The following is a 23,089-nucleotide window of genomic DNA, read 5'->3' on the forward strand; positions in this document are numbered from 1 at the left end:
TGAAGGCCCAGTGATGGGAAGGTGCCTAGGCTGTGTCTGGAGTGTTCACTGGAGCGCAGGGAGAGACGGGCAGGGCTGGGTCACGCAGGACATTGTGGGCACTGGTGAGCAAAGTTCTGCTAATGGTAGTTCTTAACAATTTTAGAGTACTTTTATTTTTGCTATTGCATGTAACTTTCACATGAGGCCCTAGAAGGGGAAATAGGTTTTTCACTAACTAGAGGGATGTTGTTGGAACCGTCTGAGTAGTCTCGTTCCTGGTCCGCTCTGGCTCTTTGGTCCTTTTTGGGGGAGTGGGTGTGTTGTTTGCTCTTTGGACAGTGCTTTCTTTCATTTCTGTGCTTTTCATTTGTGTTTGTTTTCCTTGTGCTTATTTAAAATATAAAACTCCTGGGAGTCTGGGGATGTGACACGTGAGCATCAGAGTCCATGAGCAGAGGCATCAAAAGCTTGCGGAAGTATTTCAGTGACAGTTTTTCACTTCCCATCAGCCTAGAAGTCTGTTTTTGAATTGCTGTGTTTAAAGTTTTAGAAATTGGATGATGCAGAAGAATTTTTGTGAAATCTATTTCATTTTCCTTTATATATACATATATATCTTTAAAGTTCTTATTACACAAGTAATATTTGCTCATTTTGAAAAGTTTGAATCTTTGACAAATATGCCCTGTAACGGAAAATTGCTTGTAATCACTTTTTCCCAATATAAGACTGTTAACTGTTTGGTGTATTGGATTGTTTTCTTAGCAAATTGTAACTGAATCACTTGAAAAATGTTTGTTCTGCTTTTTCTCAATAAAGATTTTCAAAAGTCCTCTAGCAAGCTAGAGCCTGCTTTTTAAAAATATGTGTTACCTTTTCCTTTTCAGCCACATGGGGATTGTTTTGTTGTCAGTGGATAATTTCTCTAAGATTGCCTGCAAACAAATCTAACTTGTAAACTGGTTAGAAAGTTCTTGGTAATGTCACAGGAATTATGTTAAAATTCTTGATAGTCTTTTCAGAATCAAGGTTTTCTTTTTTCTGACAGACTTTCCAAAATCCTGATTTGTGTTAGGCTGATTCACAACAACAACAAAGATTCCTGTTCTAAAGCTTTAAGTAAAAAAGAATTGAAACCAGAGTTCTCAGATTGGAAATGAGCAGCTGAGCCCAAAAGTCCCTAAGCAGTTCACGACCCTCGTGCACCCATAAAGGGACAGGAGGGGGCCAGAAGGGTGTTGGCATTTGTTGAGGGTCCGTCACTGGGAATGGAGCAGGCGCTTTACATAAACCAGGCACATTTTCCATGAAACAGCTCTGTGTGCTTTCTTCAGAAACTTTTTCAGGCATTTGGGGGAGGAGTGTTTGTTTTTTTCCAATTACAAGTAAATAGGTTCCTTGTAAACATTTTGGGGGAAAACTGTTTCGGGAAGTTCCCTTCGTGGCGCAGTGGAAATGAATCCGACTAGGAACCATAAGGTTGCGGGTTCGATTCTTGGCCTTGCTCAGTAGGTTAAGGATCCAGCATTGCTGTGAGCTGTGGTGTAGGTTGCAGACATGGCTCGGATCCCGTGTTGCTGTGGCTCTGGTGTAGGCCTGCCACTGTGGCTCCGATTAGACCCCTAGCTTGGAACCTCCATGTGCTGCGGGTGCAGCCCTAAGAAGACAAAAGCAAAACAAAACAAAACCAAAACCTGTTTTGATGTTAATTCCATTCCCCTAAAGAAAGCCATTGCTTTTGGTGATTTGGAATGTATGATGTTGCGCGTGTGTGCCTTAGTGGTTATTAAAATGTGATTTGAAGTTTCCTCTTTAGATACAACTCCATGGAAACCTTTAAAGGCAGCTCTTATTTTAGCAGTTACCTAGTACATTTTGTATATATTGTTTACGTTGGTGCTAGAATCTGAAGTACAGGCCTCCTTCCCTACCTATTGGTCCAGTGAAACCTTTCCTGTTGATTGTATTTTATTTTTTAAAATGTCATTGGAGGGTAATGGACTTACAGTGTGGTATTAGTTTCCAGTGCACAGCAGAGTAAACCAGTCATGCATATAAGTACATCCATTCTTTTTTCCCGTGTAGGTTATTACAAGCTGTTGAAAGATTTTCCTGTGCTGTACAGTAGGTTCTCATTAATCATCTAGTTTATACAGTAGTGTGTACAGGTTATTCCAGCCTCCCAGCTACTTTCCTGTTGATCTTAGTGTCAGGTGTGCCCGCCCCAAAGCATAGTCAACAGTTGTGCTTCCTTAGAGCCCAGTTGTGTCATTTTTGTGAACACTCATAAAAATAGAGGGGCAGAGCCTTGCACAGAACCCCTAGGAATTCCATCTGTCACCGTCCTCGGGTGACCTTTATTCCTCCAGTCCAGAGAACAAATTAATCTATTGGTTTAAACAAAGATCCTTACAAACTCTCTCAAGGCATGCTGGTCTCAAATTAACCTATTCCTAGCATCTCCCACCCTCTGAATTTTGCGTGTCTTTTTTGGTACCTGAAATTTGCCCTCTTTTTTTTCCTCTTATTTGAAACAAATGACAAGAACTTAGGACTCTACTCTTTATTCCTTATATTCCATTCTGCTCTCTCGTTCTTTCTCCATGAGGCCGTTTCGAACCGTCAGGTCCATTTCAGAAGTTCTCGCAGGTGGTCCATGAGTTTCGACTCACTTTGGTGCGTGAGCAACTGCAGCCTGTGCCCAGGTTGGGCCCTCCTCCCTGGAGCACGGGTCCCTGATTTGCTTCGCCGCCTCTCTCATTAGTTGCTCTTTTCGGTATCCGTGGTTGCTGTTTCTTCTTGATCTCTAAGTATCTGGGCGCCTGCTCAGCCTTTAAGACTTCTTTGCTCTGTACTCACTCCCTGGTGATCTCATCTTGCCACCCGGCTTGAAATCCCATTTGTACACGGACTCCAAGTGTAGAGGCTCAGCTTGGACTGTATCCAGCTGCCTTAACATCTCTGCTTCGTCTCTAGTGGGCCCCTCTCAGACGGCCCCAAACCTCACTCCTCCCCAGGCCCTGCCCAGACCTGGTTCTCCTGTGGTCTGTATTATCCCCAGCTCCTGATGCCGTGCTTCCATGTTTCACACGGTCTGCTAGCAGATCCCGTCTGTCAGCAGAACCTTCAGGGAGGATCCCCAGACCAGCCGCTTCTCAGCACCTCGCTGCACACCGCCAGGGGCTGGCCCTCCTCTGTTGCTGTGGTCTTTTAACGGGCTTTCTCCCTCATCCTAGTAAATCGGTAGTCACTTTATTAGAGCCTCTTTGTTAAAAGCACTCATTTGTGAACTCTGCTCCATGTAACAAGCAGCTAACACAGGCCTTTAGCACTTAGCTCCTGTCACTCCCCTGCTCTCTGTCTCGCTCAGAGTTAGTGCCCAGTCTCAGCAGGGACTTGGAGGCCCTGTGTTGGTGGTGTTTCTTGTGGAAGCCTTCTGGCCTCCTGCCTGCCCCTCTTGCCCCCTTACTCTGCCCCAGCCTCTCTGGGCTCTGTGCTGGTCCTCAGACACACCAGCTGCTCTGTACTTGGCTTGGTCTGGCGCACCCCTCCCAGTGCTGCTGCCCCTGCCCACCCACCCCGTGCCCTGGCTCCCCCTGAACTTCGGAACTGCTTTATTTTCTCCATGGTGCTGGCATTGCTTTGTTAATTTGCTGTTATGCAGAGTTTTCCTCGTGAGAAGGTAAGCGCAAATGAGGACAGGGACCACGTTTGTCCTTTGCTCTATCCTCAGTGCCTGGAAGGGTATCTGGAATATAGGTTTCTAATGATTTTCATGATATTTTTGTATTGGGAAATCAGAGCAGAGAAAGGTTTGTAGCTATTATACCATTTAAGGAGTAGCCAGTGGAGTTCCCTGGTGGCCTAGTGGTTAATTAAGGGTCTGGTGTTGGCTCACATTTGATCCCTGGAATTTCCATGTGCTACAGGCGTGGACAAAAAAAAAAGAGTAGCCAGGGGAGTTTCTGTTGTGGCTCAGCAGTAACAAACCCAACTAGTATCTATGAAGACATGGGTTCAATCCCTGGCCTCGCTCAGTGGGTTAAGGATCCAGCGTTGCCTTGAGTCGTGGTGTAGGTCACAGACATGGCTCACAACTGGCTCGGCTGTGGTGTAGGCTGGAGCTGCAGCTCTGATTTGACCCCTGGCCTGGGAACTTCCATATGCTAGGTGTGGCCCTAAAACAAATAAGCAAAAAGGAATAGCCAGTATTCCTTTCTTGAATATTTTTTCCTGCCAATTTTGGGGTAAATTTAAGATAATTTTAACTTCTAAATATGGTCAGTGAGCAGTTAGCTCAGATACTGTCAACCAGGCCTCAAGACCACGACGGTGTCTCCGTGTGCGGCAGCTGGGTTCCAGGCCACAGAGACTTACTGCTCTTGCTCTGTTGGGAGGGGGACCTCTGTGGGAGCTACATGGTGTCTTCAGCTCCTTTCTCCTGAATGTCCTGCTAAATATCCATTTATTTATATTAGCTTTTGAAATTCCATCTTTCATGTGTGTCTGCCCCAGCTCATGGTTTTGAGGGAATGATTGTGCCAATAAGAATAGATTCTGCACTCATGAAGGTAGGACCTGGTCATTGGTAGAGTATATCTTCATTTGAGCTAAAGTTTATAAATTTATAAATAGCCCCTGAATTTCTGATAGCTTTACTGGACCTGCTTTTACAGAATGTTCATTTGTGAGTTAAGTCTTTTGCCTTAATAGTTGCTATTATCTGGATGAGTGGCGAGCACTAGCGCCTCTGCTGGACTGTATGCAGAAGCACATGCAGTGTGTCCCTGCTGGTGCAGTTGAGTCACTTTCTGTGACTGACAGAGTGCCTGTTAGAGTAAGGTACCTGAAATCCAAACAAAAGAGTATCAGTTAAAAAAATAATAATAATAAAAGAGAGTTCCCCTCATGATGCACCAGAAAGGAATCCAACTAGAATCCATGAGGATGCCGGTTCGATCCCTGGCTTTGCTCAGTGGGTTGGGGATCTGGCATTGCTGTGAGCTGTGGTGTAGGTCGCAAACACAGCTCGGATCCTGCCATTCCCTGTGGCTGTGATGTAGGCTGGCAGCTGTAGCTCCGATTCAACCGACCCCTAGCCTGGGAGCTTTCATATGCCAAGGGGGCAGACCTAAAAAGAAAATAATAGTACTAATAATATCAGTTGACAGAATAAATGAGACCCAGGGTTACGAATTTGCTGCAATTTGGATCATTAACCCACAGTTAATTGAAATTATGTGTAAATTAAAGTGGCTCTCGGGCTGTGTTCCATGAACTAGAGTGTACTACTAAAATGATGTACTGGTGAACTTTATTACTAATTTTCCAGAAAAAATTAGGTTGATAGGAGATCCTGCTGTGGCACAACAGGATCTGTGGCATCTTGGGAGCACTGGGACTTGGGCTCGATCCCCAGCCCAGCACAGTGGGTTAAAGATCCAGTGTTGCTGCAACTGCAGCTTAGTCGCAACTGCAGCTCAGATCTGATCCCTGGCCCAGGAACTCCATATGCTAAGGGCCGGCCAAAAAGAAAAAAGGAAAAAAAAAATTAGGTTGAATTAGGTTGATAGGTATAATTTCCTCAAATTAAAATTTTTTATTCCATAATATTCTTAAAATTTTGGCATCTGATCTTTGCCCTAACAGATAATCAATGAATAAGTAACTTAGAACAGTCGTTCCAACATTGCATCAGAATCACCTGGAGGGCTTATTAAAAACACAGATCACTGGGCCTTATTTCAGGTTTTTCTGGGTTTTCTTTTCTTTCTTTTCTTTCTTTTTATTTTTTAATCTCTGAATGGGAAGCTTGGTTGCAACCTAAGGATTCTCTGGGAAGAGATGACTTGCTCTCTTGTCTCTCAATTCCCTAGGAAGCCACATTGCCCTTTTCTGTTCCATGTAGTTACATTTTATGTGTTATCATTGAGGCATACAAGGACTCTAAAGAGTCTTAAAACCACGTTCCTTTATCATTACCTGTAAGTTGTAGGTTATATGTGTCATTCTTGAGATGGATTTCCTTAAGGACCCAAAGTGCTCTGCCACCTTCTTACTCTTTTTCTCTGGCGGTGCAGAGTTTGGGGGTGAAGCAGCGTGATGGTGGATGGCGGGGAGCTTGCTGTGGTGTCGGCTGTGATTCCTGCCAGGTCTGTGCCTGTGACAGCACGGGCATCGGAGGAAGAAGAGAATTTGAAGAGGTCAGGTTATGATTCATAGTTTAAAAACATACAGAAGTGGTGGTTTCTGTTCGGTAGTGTAGACCACAGCTTAAATTGTTCTTTCATTCGTCGAGGTCTGTTGGTCTTTGTACTGTGCTGGAGAAAAGAAAAGAAAGTTCTTGGCCTCAAGACTCCCAGTCATTAAGGAGGCAGACAGGCCTTCACCGTCTGGTGACACAAAGGCTTTTACCCAGGTTTTTAGTCCGGGGTCTTGCTGGCTTTGGCACTGAGGGATCAGGGAAGACGGGTGGAACACGAAGGAATTAGCCAGACAAAAAGGTCATCATTTTCTGCAGCCCAGGAAGTAAGTGTGTCACTGGGCATGGCCTTTTTCCCAAGCTTTCTTTGCCTTTATGCATCAGAACTCAACTTCTGCCTTTGAGTTCTCTGCCTTTTCTTCTAAATAGAAATATAATTGATCATCAGTAGGAGGCCTTCTGTTTAATTTGATAAAATGTATCAATTGAAAAATCTTTGGCTTATAACTGATGTATCAGTATTTTACTCACCCTTTCCTGTTACTTAAGCAGCGGCTTTTTTCTGGTTAGCGAAACCTACAAGAAGAATCAAAAGATAGGCACAATGAAAGTTAAATATTAATTCATTAAAATAGTGAAGGAAGGAGAAAAATACGTGTTAGAGAAGAATTGTAAAAGTGAAGGAATGGGGAGAAAAATACACGTACGAGAGGAATTGTAGAAGTATCTTAATATGAATTAGCTGTTTTTCACCTTTTTCCCTAAGTGTGTTGCTCACACACACATTTTATTCCACTGTGAATTCTCACAAAATTCCTGTGACCTAAAAGAGACCAAAGGTCAGGTAAGAATTAATATTTTGTGTTTGTATTGGCAATCGTGAAAGGTAGTTCCAGGTATGCATTTCTGGGAGTACTTTGGAATAATTTATCACATGTATTTTTCTGTGTGTTTGGAAAAAGTGAGGGAAATTGGCCCTTGTCGGGTGTTTTGTGAGACCCGTGGGTGGCAGGGCTGGGTTCTCCTCTTGCTGCTGCTGTGGGCTAACTGTGTGGCGTTGGGTGTGTTCCATCAGTCTCTCTGCCCTGGTTCCACCTGCAGATTGAAGGAGTGGTTTTAGGATCTTAAAGTTCCTTTAGCTCCAAAGTTCTGTTGGCACTTTCCAGGACCTTTTTAGTGGGACTTGTACTAAAGCTCCTTCCGTCAGGAGGTGATGTCATGGGTATCCTGTCTCATTCCACTGCCCTTCACCTCCAAAGGTGCTTAGAAATTACCAGCATCCCTCACTATCCAAGGCGCTTTGCTCCCCACTTCAGCTGGTTAAAACTCCGGTATCGGGCTGCCCGCTGTATTGGCGAACATCATGGTCTCAGTTTTCCTCGCCATTGTACAGGGATGCTAAGGCAGGTATTTCACGATGGGTAGTACTTTGGTATTTGAGTGTTGGTTCCTTAAATACCTTGAACGCTGACTTCAGACTAGCAACAACAGAAAGATGGGACAAAGCTGTTATGGACAAAGCTTCATTTGGATGCCTTTTCTTCAGCTCCTCCGAGCATAAGAGACAGCTTCCTGGTAGTTTACTCACAGAGTTAATAGAATGTTACCGAAATGTGTAATTTGAGGAGGTTATTGAGCCATGCCTAGACATCGGGATGATAAGAAGCAAAGGTGATTCTTTTTGGTAACTGAAGGATAGATATTTCCTGAGCACTTCCTAGTTACCAGTCGCTGTTCAGAAGGAGCAGTGGGCAAAGCAGAACAAGCCCCCTCAGAGTCCAGGGCACCGTAGCCCTCCGCATGACACAGGGTGGAGGGGAGCCAGGGTCGTTTTAAAGAGTGGAAACAGTGATTGCTAAGTTGCTTTTAAAACTCTCGAGACTTTCTCGGGGGTCTGTGTAGCATGGTCTTTTATGTATTTACCTCCCCGTTTTGTTTTGTTTTTCATGTTTTGTTTCTGTTAGGAGAGAACATTGAAATTATTCTCTAAGCTATTTGAAGAGAGTGACTAAATGCACCTGGGTCAGGCTGTCTGTGGGGATGAAGTGGTTGGGAGAATCCAAGAACATGGTGGTGAATGGCAGGAGAAGTGGAGGCAAGTTGTCTAATGACCATCAGCAGAATCAACCAAAATTGCAGCACACGGGAAAGGACGCCGTGAAGGCTGGCAAAAACGCAGAGAGGAGGTCGAGCAGATGTATGTACACACTTCAACTGTCGCTCTTTTGCTTGTGATATGGAGCAGTCATTCTTTCCAGTTTGTAATGTGTATTCTGTTCTCTGTTTTCAAAACAATTTTTTTATGTTCTCACAGTTAACTGTATAGTTGTTTTTTTTTTTTTTTTTACTCTTCCAAAGTTATATCAACTTTTATTCTCCTCAGATTTTGTGTACAACTCAAGTTTCAGTCTTCATGTTTTTATATTCACAACTTTAAATTATATTTTGTAGAATCTATACCTGACTGGTTAATTTGTTCTATTAAAAATATTAAAGTATTGCTACTGAATTTCTTTTAAAATCAAGTTGTGTTATTTAATATTTGATGTAAGTTGTATATGTATTTGAAAACCTATGGAGGAATATGAATGATGAAGTCAGCTTTGCTTTACATAAATGAAAGGGCAGCTTTTCAAATTGTTGCCATTTCTTCTGTTTGTACAGGTTGAACAGTTTATCCTAACAGAGAAGCACTGTGATAATGAGTTCCTTTTTACCTCTGCACTTCTTGGTGATAATGAGGCTACTTACTTGTTGAGAGTTTGAGAAAGTGTAGATTTGACGCATGTTTCAGAGTTCTTTTAAGAAGAGTAAAATACCTCAGGATAAGTGTAAACCCAAGTAGGCAGCTGTATGAATATTGCCCAAAAGTATTTGGCCAAGTTAAGGAGGGCAACTTTTTGGATTTCTTGATTTTCTTAAGGTTAATTTTTCCATAATCGAAAAGCCTTTTAGTTTGTGTTGGAATTGGCCTACTCACAGTAGATTTGGATTGATTAGCCCGGGGTTTGCTACAGTTTCAGAGGGATAACACCAGTTCTGATTTCATTTCCTTCGTACCTTGTATGAGTTTATGCTGTCTTTTGGGCCCATGCTGCCTGTAACTTTTCTGCATCAGCTCAGGTAAAAAACCAGACAGAATATTTTGCTTTGGATAGGCGTAGGGAGAGAGCCCAAGACAAGTTTATGCTGTTGGTTGGGCCCAAGCTGCCCTTAACTTTTCTGTTACCAGCCCAGGTAAAAAGCCAGACAGAAATTCCTGCTTGGGATAGGAGTAGGGAGAGAGCCCAAGACTAAATGGATTCTCCTCTGCTTGGACACCTCCTCAACCCCTGAAGGAATTGAGAGATGTCATGACTGTAGAGCAGTGATATTGGTTCTGGTCGGAAAATTAAGCATCTCAAATATTTTGTTGTTTTGTTTTTTGCACATTGCTGTTGGCTTCCTTTTTGTACCCAGTGCAAAAAGGTCTTAATTAGTTGTAGGTACGTAAGAATTTAGATAACTGTTTATGGACTACACTTTGCCAAGTGTAGACAGACTTGGAGAGATGGGATAGAAAAACCCAGAGTGAAGATGAACAGCATCGCATTGAATGCTGTTGATCAAGAACAGTGCCAAAAAGAGCCAGCAATGAAGAGAAACGAAGCAATGCACCGTCTCAGATAAACTGCAGTGACTTCATCTAACATCAGAGCCACTGAATACACGAGGCAAGAACTCAAAGTTGAAGGGGGAAGTGGACAATTCAATAATAATTTGGAGACTTCAGTTCCCCACTTTTAATAGTGGATAGACCAGCTAAGCAGAAGATCCACAAGGAAAGAAGATTCAGATAGTACTCTAAACGAGTTTTTCCTAACACACGTCTGTAGAACACTCTACCCAACAGCAGTAGAAGACACGTTCTTTTCAAGTACACATGAAACATTATTCAGAATAGACCATACAGTAGGACATACTATAAGCCTCAATAAATTTAAAAGGATTGAAATCATACAATATATGTTCTAATCAAAATGGAGTGAAATTAGAAATAGGTAACAGAAATATGTGGAAATTAACTCACTCTTAAATAATCAGTGGGCTAAAGAAAAATGAGAAAATACCTAACCTTGAGATGATTGAAAATGATGCAACAAACCAAAACTTATGGGATGCAGCTAAAGCAGTGCATAGAGGAAGATTTATAGTTGTGAACACCTGTATTTAAAAAGAAGAAAGATCTCAAAAATAATCTAACCTTTCATCAGAAAACACCAGAAAAAAAGAAAAACAAAACTAAACCCAGAGCAAGCTGAAGGAAGGAGGTAACAATAAAAATTAATAAAATGGAGACTAGAGAAAATCAACAAAACTAAAAAGTTGGTTCTTTGAAAAGAGCAACAAAAATTGGCAAACCTTTTAAGCAAGACTGATTAAGAATGGAGGAATTCTTGTCGTGGCTTAATGGAGACAAATCTGCCTAGCATCCACGAGGACACAAGTTCAATCCCTGGCCTAGCTCAGTGGGTTAAAGGATCCGGCATTGCCGTGAGCTGCGGTGTAGGTCGCAGATGGGTCTCAGATCTGGCATTGCTGTGGCTATGGTGTAGGCCAGAAACTGTAGCTCTGATTCGACCTCAAGCCTGGGAACCCCCTTATGCCTCAGATGCAGCCCTAAAAAGACAAAAAAAAAGAAAGAAGACTCAGGAGTTGACGAAGAGGACATTAGTACTGACTTACCAAAATAAAAAGGATTATAACAATACAATGAACAGCTGTATACCAAGAAATTAGTTAACTTACATAAAGTGAACAAATTTCTGGAAAGTAACAGATTACTGAAATTGATTTAAGAAGAGATATGAAATCTGAATAAACCTATAGTAAGTAAAGAAGATTGGATCAATAATTTAAAAAACAAAACAAAAAACACTACCTACAGGGAGTTCCCGTCATGGCGCAGTGGTTAACGAATCCAACTAGGAACCATGAGGTTGCGGGTTCAGTCCCTGCCCTTGCTCAGTGGGTTAACGATCCGGTGTTGCTGTGAGCTGTGGTGTAGGTTGCAGACGCGGCTTGGATCCCGCGTTGCTGTGGCTCTGGCGTAGGCCGGTGGCTACAGCTCCGATTCAACCCCTAGCCTGGGAACCTCCATATGCCGCGGGAGCGGCCCAAGAAATAGCAACAACAACAAGAACAAAAGACAAAAAAAGAAACAAACAAACAAAAAAAACCACTACCTACAAAGAAAAGGCCAGTATTTCCTGCTACCAAAAACAAGGGCATCATAAGAAAAGAAGGTTACAGACCACTTTAACTAATAAATATGGATGCAAAAAAATCCTCAATAAAATACTAGCCAGCCAAATCCAGCAACAGATGAAAATAATTCTACAGCTTGACCGAGTGGGATTTATCCCAGGAATTAAGTTTGGTTTAACATCTGAGAATCAGTTAATGTAATATACCACAGTAATAGAATGAAGGACAAAACCATACTATCATCCCAATAGATGCAGGAAAAGCATTTGACAAAATTTAACACCCTTTCAGGATAAAAACACTCAGCAGAAGTTCTCTGGTGGCTCAGGCTAAGGATCTGGTGTTGTCATTGCTGTGGTGAGGATTTGATCCCTGGCCTGGAAACTCGTTCATGCCACAGGCATGGGCACCCCCCCGCCCCCCCCCCCCCCCGCCAAAAAAAACCCTCTCAGCAAACTCGGAATAGAAGTGAGTTCTTGGAGTTCCCTTCGTGGCTCAGCAGAAATGAATTTGACTAGTATCCATGGGGATGCAGGTTCAATCTCTGGCTTCACTCAGTGGGTGAAGGATCTGGTGTTGCCGTGAGCTGTGGTGTGGGTCTCAGATGCGGTTCAGATCTGGCGTTGCTGTGGCTGTGGTGTAGGCCATCACCCACAGCTTCAATTCAGCCCCTAGCTTGGGAACCTCCATATGCCATGGGTGTGACCCTAAAAAGAACAACAACAACAACAACAAAAAAGGAAGTGAATTCTTCAACCTGATAAAAGACATGTACAAAACCCCCACAGCTTAACGTCATATTTAAGGTGAATGATTTCCCTTAAGGTCAGGAACGAGACATAAATATACCCGTTCTCACCATTCTCCCCACTTCTATTCGGCATTATACTGGAAGGTCTCACTTCAGCAGTTAAAAACAAAGAAAACAAAATAGAAGACACCCAGATTGGAAAGGAAGAAGTAAAACAATTTCTGTTTGCAGATGACATGATTGTGTATATAGAAAGTCCTAAGGAATCCATTGAAAAACTATTAAGAATAAATGAGTTCAGTAAGGTTGCAGGATACAAGATAAGTACACAGAAATCAATTGTATTTCTATACACTTTGAATAAACAATCCAAAAAGGAAAAATAGTAATAAATTTAGCAACAAAGTGTAAAACTTTGAAAACTACAAAGCATTATTGAAAGAAATTAAAGATGGAGTTCCCATTGTGGCTCAGTGGAAACGAATCCGACTAGGACCCATGAGGATGCAGGTTCGATCCCTGGCCTCACTCAGTGGGTTAAGGATCCAGTGTTGCTGTGAGCTGTGGTTTAGGCCACAGACTCAGCTTGGATCCCACGTTGCTGTGGCTGTTGTGTAGGCTGGCGGCTACAGCTCAGATTGGACCCCTAGCGTGGGAACTTCCATATCCTGGGAGTGTGGCCCTAAAAAGCAAAAAAAAAAAAAAAGAAAGAAAAAAAATTATAGTTCTAAACAAATGGAAAGACATTCCATATTCATTGATTAGATGGCTTAATATTGTTAAAATGGCGGTATTCCCCAAATGATCACAGATGGAATGAAGTCCCTATCAAAAATTCTTATGAAAATTCAGGGGATTCAGAATAGCTAAAACAGCCTTGAAAAAGAACAAAGTTGGAAGATTCGTACGTCTCAGTTTCGGAGCTTACCACAAAGCTGCCGTAATCAAAGCAGTATTATACTGTGTGGATAGGCATGCGTTCATGGAGTAGAATCAAGAATCCTGAAAAACCCTCATGTATGCAGTCAGTTGATTTTTTTTCTTTTATAAAAAAAAATGCCATTAAAATTAAGTGAGGAAAGAATAGTCTTTTCAACAGCTGGTGCTGACAAAGCTGTATCCTGTGCAAAAGAATGAAGTTGGACCCGACCTCACACTCTGTGAAAAATTAAAGTGGATTAAAGATCTAAATTAAAAGTTTAAACTATAAAATCCCTAGAAGAAAACAGTCATAAATTTCCTTCCTTTTCTTTTCTTTTCTTTCTTTTCTTCCCTTCCTTCCTTTTTTTCTTTCTCCTTTTTGGGCTGCCTCAAGGCATATGAGGTTCCCAGGCCAGGGATCAGATCTGAGCCTAAACTGCAGCTGCAGCAATGCCGGATTCTTAACCCACTGTGTCAGACTGGGGATTGAACCTGCTTCCCAGTGTTCCTAAGATGCTGACAATTCTGTTGTGCCGCAGCAGGAACTCCCATAAGTTTGCATAATTTTGGATAAGGCAGTGGTTCCTTAGACAGGACACTAAAAGCACAAGCAACAAAAATGGAAGGTAAAGTGAAATTTATCAAAGTTGCAAACTTAAGGGATACTATCAAGACTATGGAAAGATAGCTCACAGGATGGGAGAAAATATTTTCAAATCACGTATCTGATAATTAGTATCCAGAATAAATAAAGAATGAAGAACTCTTATAAATCAATAATAAAAGACAAACTCCAGTTTTTAAGTGAGCAAGGGATCTGAATAGACAAAATGTTTTCTCCAAAGATATACAAATGGCCAATACTTGGAAAAAATGCTCAAAAGCACTAGTCATTGGGGAAATGCAAGTCAAAACCAGAAAATACCACTTCGCAATCATAGGAATGTCTGAAATCAAAAGGACAGATTGTAGCAAGTGCTGGTGATGAGGAGAATTTAGAATCCTCATACACTGTTTTGGGGAACATAGAAGAGTATGGCCACTTTGGAAAACGGTCTGGCGGGTTCTCAAAAAACCACATGACCTAGCAGTTCCACTCCTAGGTATATGTACCTGAGAGAGCTGAAACATACATACCCACAAAAACTGTCACTTGAATGGTCACAGAAACATTACTCATACTAGCCAAAAAATAGCAGCAGCCCAAACATCTTTCACCCGAAGAGTGAGTAAACAGAATGTGGCCTGTCCATGCAGTAGAAGATTCATTGGCCGTAACAAGGAATGACGTACCGATGGTACAGCGTGGATGAACCTGAACAGCATTCTGCTCATTGAAACAAGCCAGTCACAGAAGACCACATGTTGAACTTTTCAGACTAGTTCATAGAGAAAGTAGAGTAGTGGTTACCAGGGGCTGTGTGGGAGGGAGAAATGGGAAGTAACTGCTACTAGGAATGGGGTTTCTTTCGGGGGTAATGAAAATGTTCCAAAATTGATAGTGGTAATAGTTACACAATTCTGTGACTATGTTTAAAACCATTGAATTGTACACTAAATGGGTGAGTTGTATGACACGTGATTTAAATTTTAATAAAGCTGTAGAAAATAGAACAACTTTGATAGTTTTACACATCAAATAATTTACACATGCAGATAATTTGATTGCAAAACATACCAACCCTCTGGCAGGGACTTATATGTGTGTGTGTTTGTTTTTTGGAAGAGTGGATGGAAAGGTTAGACGTCTCACTTTGTCTCTCATTCTTCCACCACTTAATTTTCAGAGGCTTCAAGTTACACTGCTGATATCCTCTATGATACAGGTTCTGACTCCATGCAGACTGGCTGTGACGTAAACATCAAACCCAAATCAGTACTGATGAAACTTCATTTGTACGAATTTGGCCTTCTTTCCTCTCTTTACATTTTCTTCCACAGTTAAACCCAGGACTTCAATTATATATTTCAGTCACTCCCCTGTTTTTTATCCATTTGTTCAAGATCTGTTTCAAACAGGCAAGTTAGAAATAGGCCCATCAGCCTCTTTCCTTCTTTCCCTGCTTCGACCTAGCTCTGTAATCACGAGCAGGTCTCTTAACCTCTGAGCCTCAGCTACCAGCAGAGTGGGCATGACCATCGCTCACCTGCCCCAAAGCAGGAAGCTGAGGTTAACGCCTTGGGACTCCTTTGGTGCTTGAGATCTGCCCTTCTGGCGCTTACTGCAGAGGGTGTCTTGTGTTCTCGTTTCCTTCTCACCCTGTCTGGAGTGGCCCCTTAGGCTGTCTTGCTGCTGTGATGCGCATCTGCCCATCCAGTTTTCAGTTCTTCCTTGGAGGGGCAAGTAGGCGTCTGAGCCAGAGATTCTGTCAGCCTCTCTGTTCCTGGGAAACCTAAGAACAGGATCTGCTAACAGAACACACTCCGGCACCGGGTTAGTCTACCGCGTTCGGTTTTCTGTGTTTGCAGAGGGAACTCAATTTGTAATTGCCAAAACTGATCAAATTAAGTAATTGCATTTCTAACCTAAATGGTCGATGAAGGTAAAGAGTTTTAAGGTAAAGTTGGGTGGCGTTCGCTGAGTTACTTTTCCTTCTTGTTCTTTCTACAGGTAATGGTAATTCAGGATTCGAAGGACAGAGTCGATATGTACCATCTTCCGGGATGTCTGCAAAGGAGCTCTGTGAGAATGATGACCTCGCAACCAGTTTGGTTCTTGATCCCTACTTAGGTTTCCAAACACACAAAATGAATACTAGGTAATTTTAATCTGTCCCCACGTGGGACAGATGATGTTGTTGAATTTGAGAAAAGAGATGGCTAATTTTACTTTCAGTCAAATTTAAAATGACATTAAAGGAAAGTTTTTTGCTACAGAAGGATTTTCCATGTGTGAGCCAAGAAAAGCAACAAAAGCTTCCAAGGGTTGTCAGTTTTAATTCTGTGTTCTTATTTTTATCTCGGGGTGTTTATTAAAATATAAAGCTGGAGGAGCATCTTCATATTCTATTTAAATGTTGATGAGAAATATCTTAGATGAAAGAAGAATCTTAGATGCATCCTGTAAAACCTTGAAAATGTGTATTTTTTTCTTAAATTAGGTTGCATCAGTATTTTTCATGATGTTATCACAAACTTTTCTTTTTTAAAATAACTGCCGATGTATGTAGGAAGTTTTGCTAGTATGTGTAATCTTTGAGATTCAGCTAATCATTATAAGAGTGATTTTGTTTGTTTTTTTGGTTTTTGTTGCTTGCAGCATATGGAAGTTCTCAGCTAGGGATCGAAATGGAGCTTCTGCTGCCAGCCTACACCACAACCACAGCAACACCGGGTCCTTAACCCACTGAATGAGGCCAGGGATCAAACCCACATTTTCATGGATACTAGTCGTATTTGTTTCTGCTGAGCTACAAAGGGAACTCCAAGAGTGAATATTTTTAAAGATGTTCTTATATTCAGTATGAAGATAAGAAAATAGATGTGTAACTGCTTTATTGAGTATCATTTGCCATCTTATGTAAAATACTACATAGCTCTTGAGATCCATTATCCTTTAAATGTTTTTATTCTAATTCTCTCTCTCTCTTTTTTTTTTTTTTTTTTTTTTTTTTTGTCTTTTTAGGGCTACACCTGCAGCATGTGGAGGTTCCCAGGTCGAATCAGAGATATAGCCACCAGCCTGCACCACAGCCACAGTAACACCAGAGCTGAACTGTGTCTGCAACCTACACCACAGCTCACCGCAATGCCGGATCCCCAACCCACTGATGGAGGCCGGGGTTCCGACCTGAGTCCTCATGGATGCTAGTCAGCTTTGTTTCCACTGAGTCGTGACGGGAACTCCCCTATGCTCATTCTCTTAAACATCATCTCTCCCCCTAAAAAGCCCTTAGATAAATTTGTAATTAACCACCAAACACCAAAGTCAGAACTTTACAACTTTTTGTTATCTTTTAACTTCAGTGACCAAGGGTTTTCGAGTCTGGTGGAAAAGCATTACAGCAGAGATTTAGGGTGTGGTGCAAGTTCTGGGCCACTGTTCACTCTTACCTCCATCACATTAGCTCGAGCATCTTGTAGCTCCGGTGTTGGTGACTCCCCTAGAGGTGACTAGGTAGATAGTCACCAGTGATTCATGGGGGGCAGGTCTAAATCCCAAAAGAAGTGATGCAGGTTCACTTGTGCCTGTGGTATTTTCATGTAATTTCCTGTCATCATATATCTTTACTGACTAAAATGAAGTGGAAGTTGGAATGGACTGGAGAGGTTATTAAAATAGTTCCCTGCTGCTGGGGGGGGGGGCACATTTTAAAATTTTCTGCGTAGACAAATGGATGGCTGTTCTCTGGAAAATCAGCATCCAACTAAAATCCAGTTGGCATCATTTTAAGCCCACATTCTTTTTTCCCAGTGAACATAAGCAACCAGTGCTCATTCTCGTACTGTTAGGGTCTTAATAGCATTTAACTCGCTTGTTAGCCTTTTTTCCCCCAGAATAACTATTTCACGTAACAGTCTAGCGGCGTTCAGAATATTACTACACAAGCCGTGATTATGGCCTGGAGTCTTCAAGGAACAGACTGTCTTCATTATGCCTCATATACTGAGATATGGATGCATATAAACCATTTTAAAAAGTTTTCTAGGAGTTCCCACTATGGCGCAGTGGGATCGGTGGCATTGCTGGAGCTCTGGGATGCAGGTTCAATCCCTGGCTCGGCACAGTGGGTTAAGGATCCAGCGTTGCCATAGCTGCTGCGGCTTGGATCTGGTCCCTGGCCCAGGAACTTCCCTATGCTGTGGAGCGGCCAAAAAAAAGGAAAAACATTTTTTTTCCATCAAAATTACAATCAAAGTTGTAGTGACTTAGAAAGGAACTCCATGCTTTGACTATTCCAGAGGATGAAGTATTACCTATTACTGGGTTCTGCAAGAGTAAATAACTCGTGTTGTCTGTAGACGTCCTTCTTAACAACTGTTTCTTGTAATTGGTTTACGTCTGAGTCACTTGGGAAATCTTGTGAAGGTGCAGGTTCTGCTTCAATCTCGGGGGCTCGAGAGTCTCCATTTCCGATGCGCTCCCAGTTACGCTTTCAAAGCGAGGTCCTAAACCATCTGGCCTACTGAGCTTTTTTGTGATATGATAAAGGGGTAGAAAGTTCCTCATCAGCTGTTTTCTAGGGCTCACTTTAAAACATGCAGTCCTAAGATGTCAAGGTTGGGACGACCACATGGCAGTCACTACACTTAAGATCTTACTGTATCCAAGGACCCCCGTTCCGTATTTCCCAGTGCAACATTTAACCTACCCAGACAGTTCCTAAACAGCTGTCGATGGTGTGGGTGATGCTCCTGTCCCCGGGTGAGACTGCCTTGGCTGTGTTGGCATTGTAAGCGTTGGCCCTTTAGACCAGGGTGGTGAAGCAGTTGATGTCACCGTGTCAACAAGTGTGCTCACTCTCTGCCTTTCCCCAGAGCACTCATTTCAAAGGTATTTTAACAGACTTGCAAGCTGATATTTAGGGAATAGACAGGATTTTACTAATGAAGCTTGTTAATCTTAAAGCCGTATGCGTTTCATTTAATCTTAGTGAACTTATTTGAAAATGAAACTATCATTTATAGTTCTTTATCTTTTGAGCAAGAATGTCACATAAACCATTTCAAAAACGTTTTATAGAAAATAAGTAATATCCATCGTGCTTAATTGCAATAATCATAAATATTCCTTATATTATTCGATTTTTGTGGGCTTCTCTTTGGGATGCAAAAGAAGTGACTGGAGGAGTTCCATTCGTGGCGCAGCGGTGAACGAACCCGACTAGGAACCATGAGGTTGCAGGTTCGATCCCTGGCCTTGCTCAGTGGGTTAAGGATCTGGCGTTGCCGTGAGCTGTGGTGTAGGTCGCAGACACAGGTTGGACCCCTAGCCTGGGAACCTCCATATGCCTCGGGAGGGGCCCTAGAAAAGGCAAAAAGACAAAAAAAAAGAAAAAGAAAAAAGAAAGAAAGAAAGAAGGGACTGGAAGGGGGTTCTGGGGTGAGTCAGGGGTTTGGGGATCTGGTGTTGTGTCTGCTGTGGTGTGGGTCTGATCCCTGGCCCCAGGACTTCCAAGTGCCACAGCTGTGGCAAAAAAAAAAAAAAAGGGGGGGACCAGAAGATGTAATTAGAGCTTGGATTTTGTTTCTCCAAGCTGTCTGTATGTTACTTATATAAGTGGTCTCTTTTTTTCGTAGGTTGATACGTTTGTAATTTGATGTCATTTTTTAGTTTCTCTCTTTTTATGTCCTTCTCTTCACTTCGACTTCTTTCAGTTGTACCTTCAGGAACACTGTTTAGAAACAGATGCTTAATTATTTGAGGATTTCTCAAACTGGCTATTTTATGAATTGCTTTTGTTTTAATCTTAACATATCCCTGTATTTACTAACATGGCAGTCAGGGGTGTGGCGGGAATGCCTAGAAATAGCATGAACAAAATAGTGATTTCACTCTGTTGGGAAATATTTCAATTTAATTGACTTTTGTCAAGTATGAAACTTAAATTCTTCCTTTTTACCAGAGAAGAGTTGTTGGCAATAGCATTAATATTTTAAAAAGCTAGTGGGGGTGAATGTGGTGAAGCAGGAGTGGGTGCTTTCAGTGACGCCCCTTGTTCAGGCTGCATGACTGGCGATTTTAGGGTACCCTGAGTAGTGGGGAGAGCATCACTCAAAGAAAATGTGAAGAGTCGGAGTTCTTGTCATGGCTCGGCGGTAACGAGCCCAACTAGTATCCCTAAGGACTCAGGTTCGATCCCTGGCCTTAGTGGGTTAAGGATCCGGCTTTGCCCTGAGCTATGGTGTAGGTCGCAGATGGGGCTTGGATCTGTCGTGACTGTGGCTGTGGTGTAGGCCAGCAGCCATAGCTCTGATTAGAGCCCTACCTCGGGAACCCATATGTCACAGGTACAGCCCTAAAAAGCAAAAAGAAAAAGAAAAAGAAATGGGAAGAGTCATGTCGGCACAGATTTCAGCCTGGCGCAGTCCTTACTCACCCTTTCGTCCTTCCACTGCTGGAACTGTCTAATTTTTATTTTCCTCATTCATATATTTGGTTATTCATATCTGTTGAATATGAATTTATAAAATCACTTTAAACATCATTTTAAAATTAAGTGCTTGAGGGAGTTCTCATCATGGCTCAGCGGTAATGAACCCGACTGGTATCCATGAGGACACAGGTTTGATCCCTGGTCTCACTCAGTGGTTAAGGATCCGGCTTTGCACTGAGCTGTGGTGTAGGTCACAGACGTGGCTCGGATCCTGCATTGCTGTGGCTGTGGCTGTGGCGTAGGCTGGCGGCTGCAGCTCCCATTTGACCCCTAGCCTGGGAACCTCCATATGCCACAAGTGTGGCCCTAAAAGAGAAAAAAAAAAAATGAAGCGCTTGACCAAAAAGCAGGAAGAAATTTTTCAGCTGATCAAAGGTAGGACTTGACATTATGCGGGAAGGAAGGACTTTTACTCTCCCGGCCTCCGTCACCATGTCGAACAGACCCACGGCTTCCTGCGGTTCTTGGGTGTCACAGCGATGTCGGGATTTATGCTGCAGCTAACACTGTCAATCTGTTTAGAAATTACAAGTGCAAATTATACAAATAGTCTTTTATTGTTGTTTGTTTTTGCATTTATATAGCGCTTTTCCTTCGAGGAGCTCAAGGCATTTTTCAAAATCTGACAGTTTTCCTCACAACAACCCCGTGAGGTAGGTAGAGAGCATTGCAAACAATAAGACAACCCACTAATCAGTTTCCCGTTTATAATGGTCCTTTATGTTAAGTAATTGGAAGTGTCAGCATAAACACAGTTTTTAGAACATTTTGCAGACTTTTAAAACAGTTTGGTCTTGGTAATAGCTATATTTAAAAAAAAAAAAAAAAAAAAAACCTGCTTTACTCCATAACAGGGTAATGTTAAGAGAATCATTCGCTCACAGATCAGGAGTCACTGCCTGGGATTAGCTGAGCCCCCGTGGCAGGGCTCAGCCAGGTATGCTTCTGGTGGTTTCCTGCAGGCCAGGGAGGACTGGAGAGCCCGGGTTCCAGCACGACCCCTCCTCGCAGCATCTGCCACCTGTCAGTTTGCACCGAAACTCTCTTCAGAGGGGGAAATGTGTCACGATGTTGCCTCGTGGTTTTATATCTCAAATGTTTGAGCATTTTTCTCTCTCTTCCTCTCTCCTTCCCTTGCTCCCTTTTTTCTATCCCCCACCCTCCCGTCAGCTCTTGGTTGTTCATGCTAACGGAAGGGCACGGTAGTACAGCTCAGACAAAGCCACAGCTTTTCTTCATTGCCACACTGGTCTCTTGGGTTTGGAAACAGAAACACCAAATAGCAAGAAAACCTGGGAAGTCAGTCTCTGGAAAGAGTGGGGAACAGGTGTGTGGGAGTGTGAATTCATATGTTTTTTTCCTGCCCCTTTTAATAATGAACGATTGTAAATGACATATTTTAAAATTTCCTACATTGGCCATTGATCAGAGAGGTGTGGGAAGAGAAAAGTAATGTTTGGTTTATTTAAATTTGCACATTTTATACTAAGAGGGAGGAGGAGGGCATACTGATTTTGGAATGCCACATACCCATTTCTCTTGCCTCCCTGCCATCCTACCCCACAGATACGCAGTTTCAAAGTATATGTGTGTCCACCCTTCTCACAGTGTCGTCAGTGTACCAGGGAGACACAAGTCAAATCCTATTCTGATAACGAAGCCGCGCAAGAGGGCCTTCATGGTTCAGGGCAGAGGGCAGGGCCAAGTAAGGCCTGGCTGGCAGTCCCAACCCTTCCATTAATGAGCCCTCATTGGACCTTTTTTTCCCCTCATTAATGGAACAAGCCAGTTGTTTCAGATAATCTGAATTATCCAGCGCTAATAGTTTTAAGGAGTTCTGTCGTGGCTCAGCAGGAACAAACCCAGCTAGTATCTACAAGGATATGGTTTTGATCCCGGGCCCTGCTCAGCAAGTTAAGGATCCAGTGTTGCCACGAGCTGTGGCGTAGGCCAGCAGCTATAGTTCTGATTCGACCCCTAGCCTGGGAACTTCCATATGCTGCACCTGCGGCCCTTAAAAAAAAAGATAATGGCTTTAAGAGCCACAGTGTAAGGATAGCTTTGTGAACTTTGTGTGGGAGATTTAGAGCCCTTATGGTTAAGGAGAAGACAGTGTATTTTTTCTATTCACTAGTAGAAAACTAATTTTTTTTTTTTTTGTCTTTTGTCATTTTTAGGGCCACACCTGCGGTATATTTGGAGGTTCCCTGGCTAAGGGGTCTAATCAGAGCTGCAGCTGCTGGCCAGCACCAGCTCTGAGCCGCGCCTGCGCCCTACACCACAGTTCACGCCAATGCTGGATCCTTAACCCACCAAGTGAGGCCAGGGAGAGAACCTCCAGCCTCATGGTTCCTAGTCAGATTTGTTTCTGCTGCACCAGGACGGGAACGCCAGAAAGTTAATTTTTTCTCAGGTCTTCAGTGCCTTTTGCCCTGGCCCTAATAGTTGTATGTTATTGAGTAATGTTTCTTTCCTTGCAGTTTTGTTGTGATGGGATTTGACTGGCACTGTCAGCCGGGTGACGCGGATGTTCTTCCACAGGGTTCTTGAAACACCTGCACACCCGCTCTTGTATCTTCCTCCTTCGCCTCACTGTCATCTCACGCCTGTGGCAGCCAACTGCGACAGTAACTTTTGACAGTAAATTACACTCGAAGCGAAAGGGAGGTTCTCACTGGGTAGCAAGGGACAGTTGGGGAGGTTTTGTTTGTATCTGAGGCAGTAGCAGCCAGGAATGCAGAAATAGAAGTCACAGGGTATGTAGAAGGCAGAGTATTAGTACATCGAGAGTCGATTGTTTTGGCGTTCCCTCACGGTTCAGCAAGTTAAGGATCCAGCATTGTCACTGCTGTGGCTCTGGTTACAGCTGTGGTGTGGGTTTGATCCCTG

The 23,089-nt window shown here is 42.7% G+C and overlaps 1 protein-coding gene across 10 annotated transcripts in view; it reads left to right on the forward strand.

Annotated features, from left to right (window-relative positions):
* Positions 1–23,089, forward strand: part of KMT5B (lysine methyltransferase 5B) — a 57,097-nt gene that overhangs the window by 11,387 nt on the left and 22,621 nt on the right. For 8 of the 10 annotated variants that reach the window (XM_085010560.1, XM_021082731.2, XM_085010563.1 and 5 more), the window contains 3 exons: positions 8,149–8,381; positions 15,715–15,862; positions 20,785–20,853. In XM_085010560.1, the coding sequence (XP_084866686.1) occupies positions 8,225–8,381; positions 15,715–15,862; positions 20,785–20,853 (374 nt within the window). In that variant the 5' untranslated portion in view covers positions 8,149–8,224. The remainder of the gene's footprint in view (positions 1–8,148; positions 8,382–15,714; positions 15,863–20,784; positions 20,854–23,089) is intronic. The other 2 variants (XM_085010564.1, XM_021082729.2) reach the window with 1 other exon arrangement.

The sequence above is a fragment of the Sus scrofa genome, chromosome 2 (genome assembly GCF_054392235.1).
Source record: "Sus scrofa isolate SSC_HxYL_T2T_F1_AM1 chromosome 2, Sscrofa_HxYL_maternal_Yorkshire_Landrace_v2.0, whole genome shotgun sequence".
NCBI lineage: Eukaryota > Metazoa > Chordata > Mammalia > Artiodactyla > Suidae > Sus > Sus scrofa.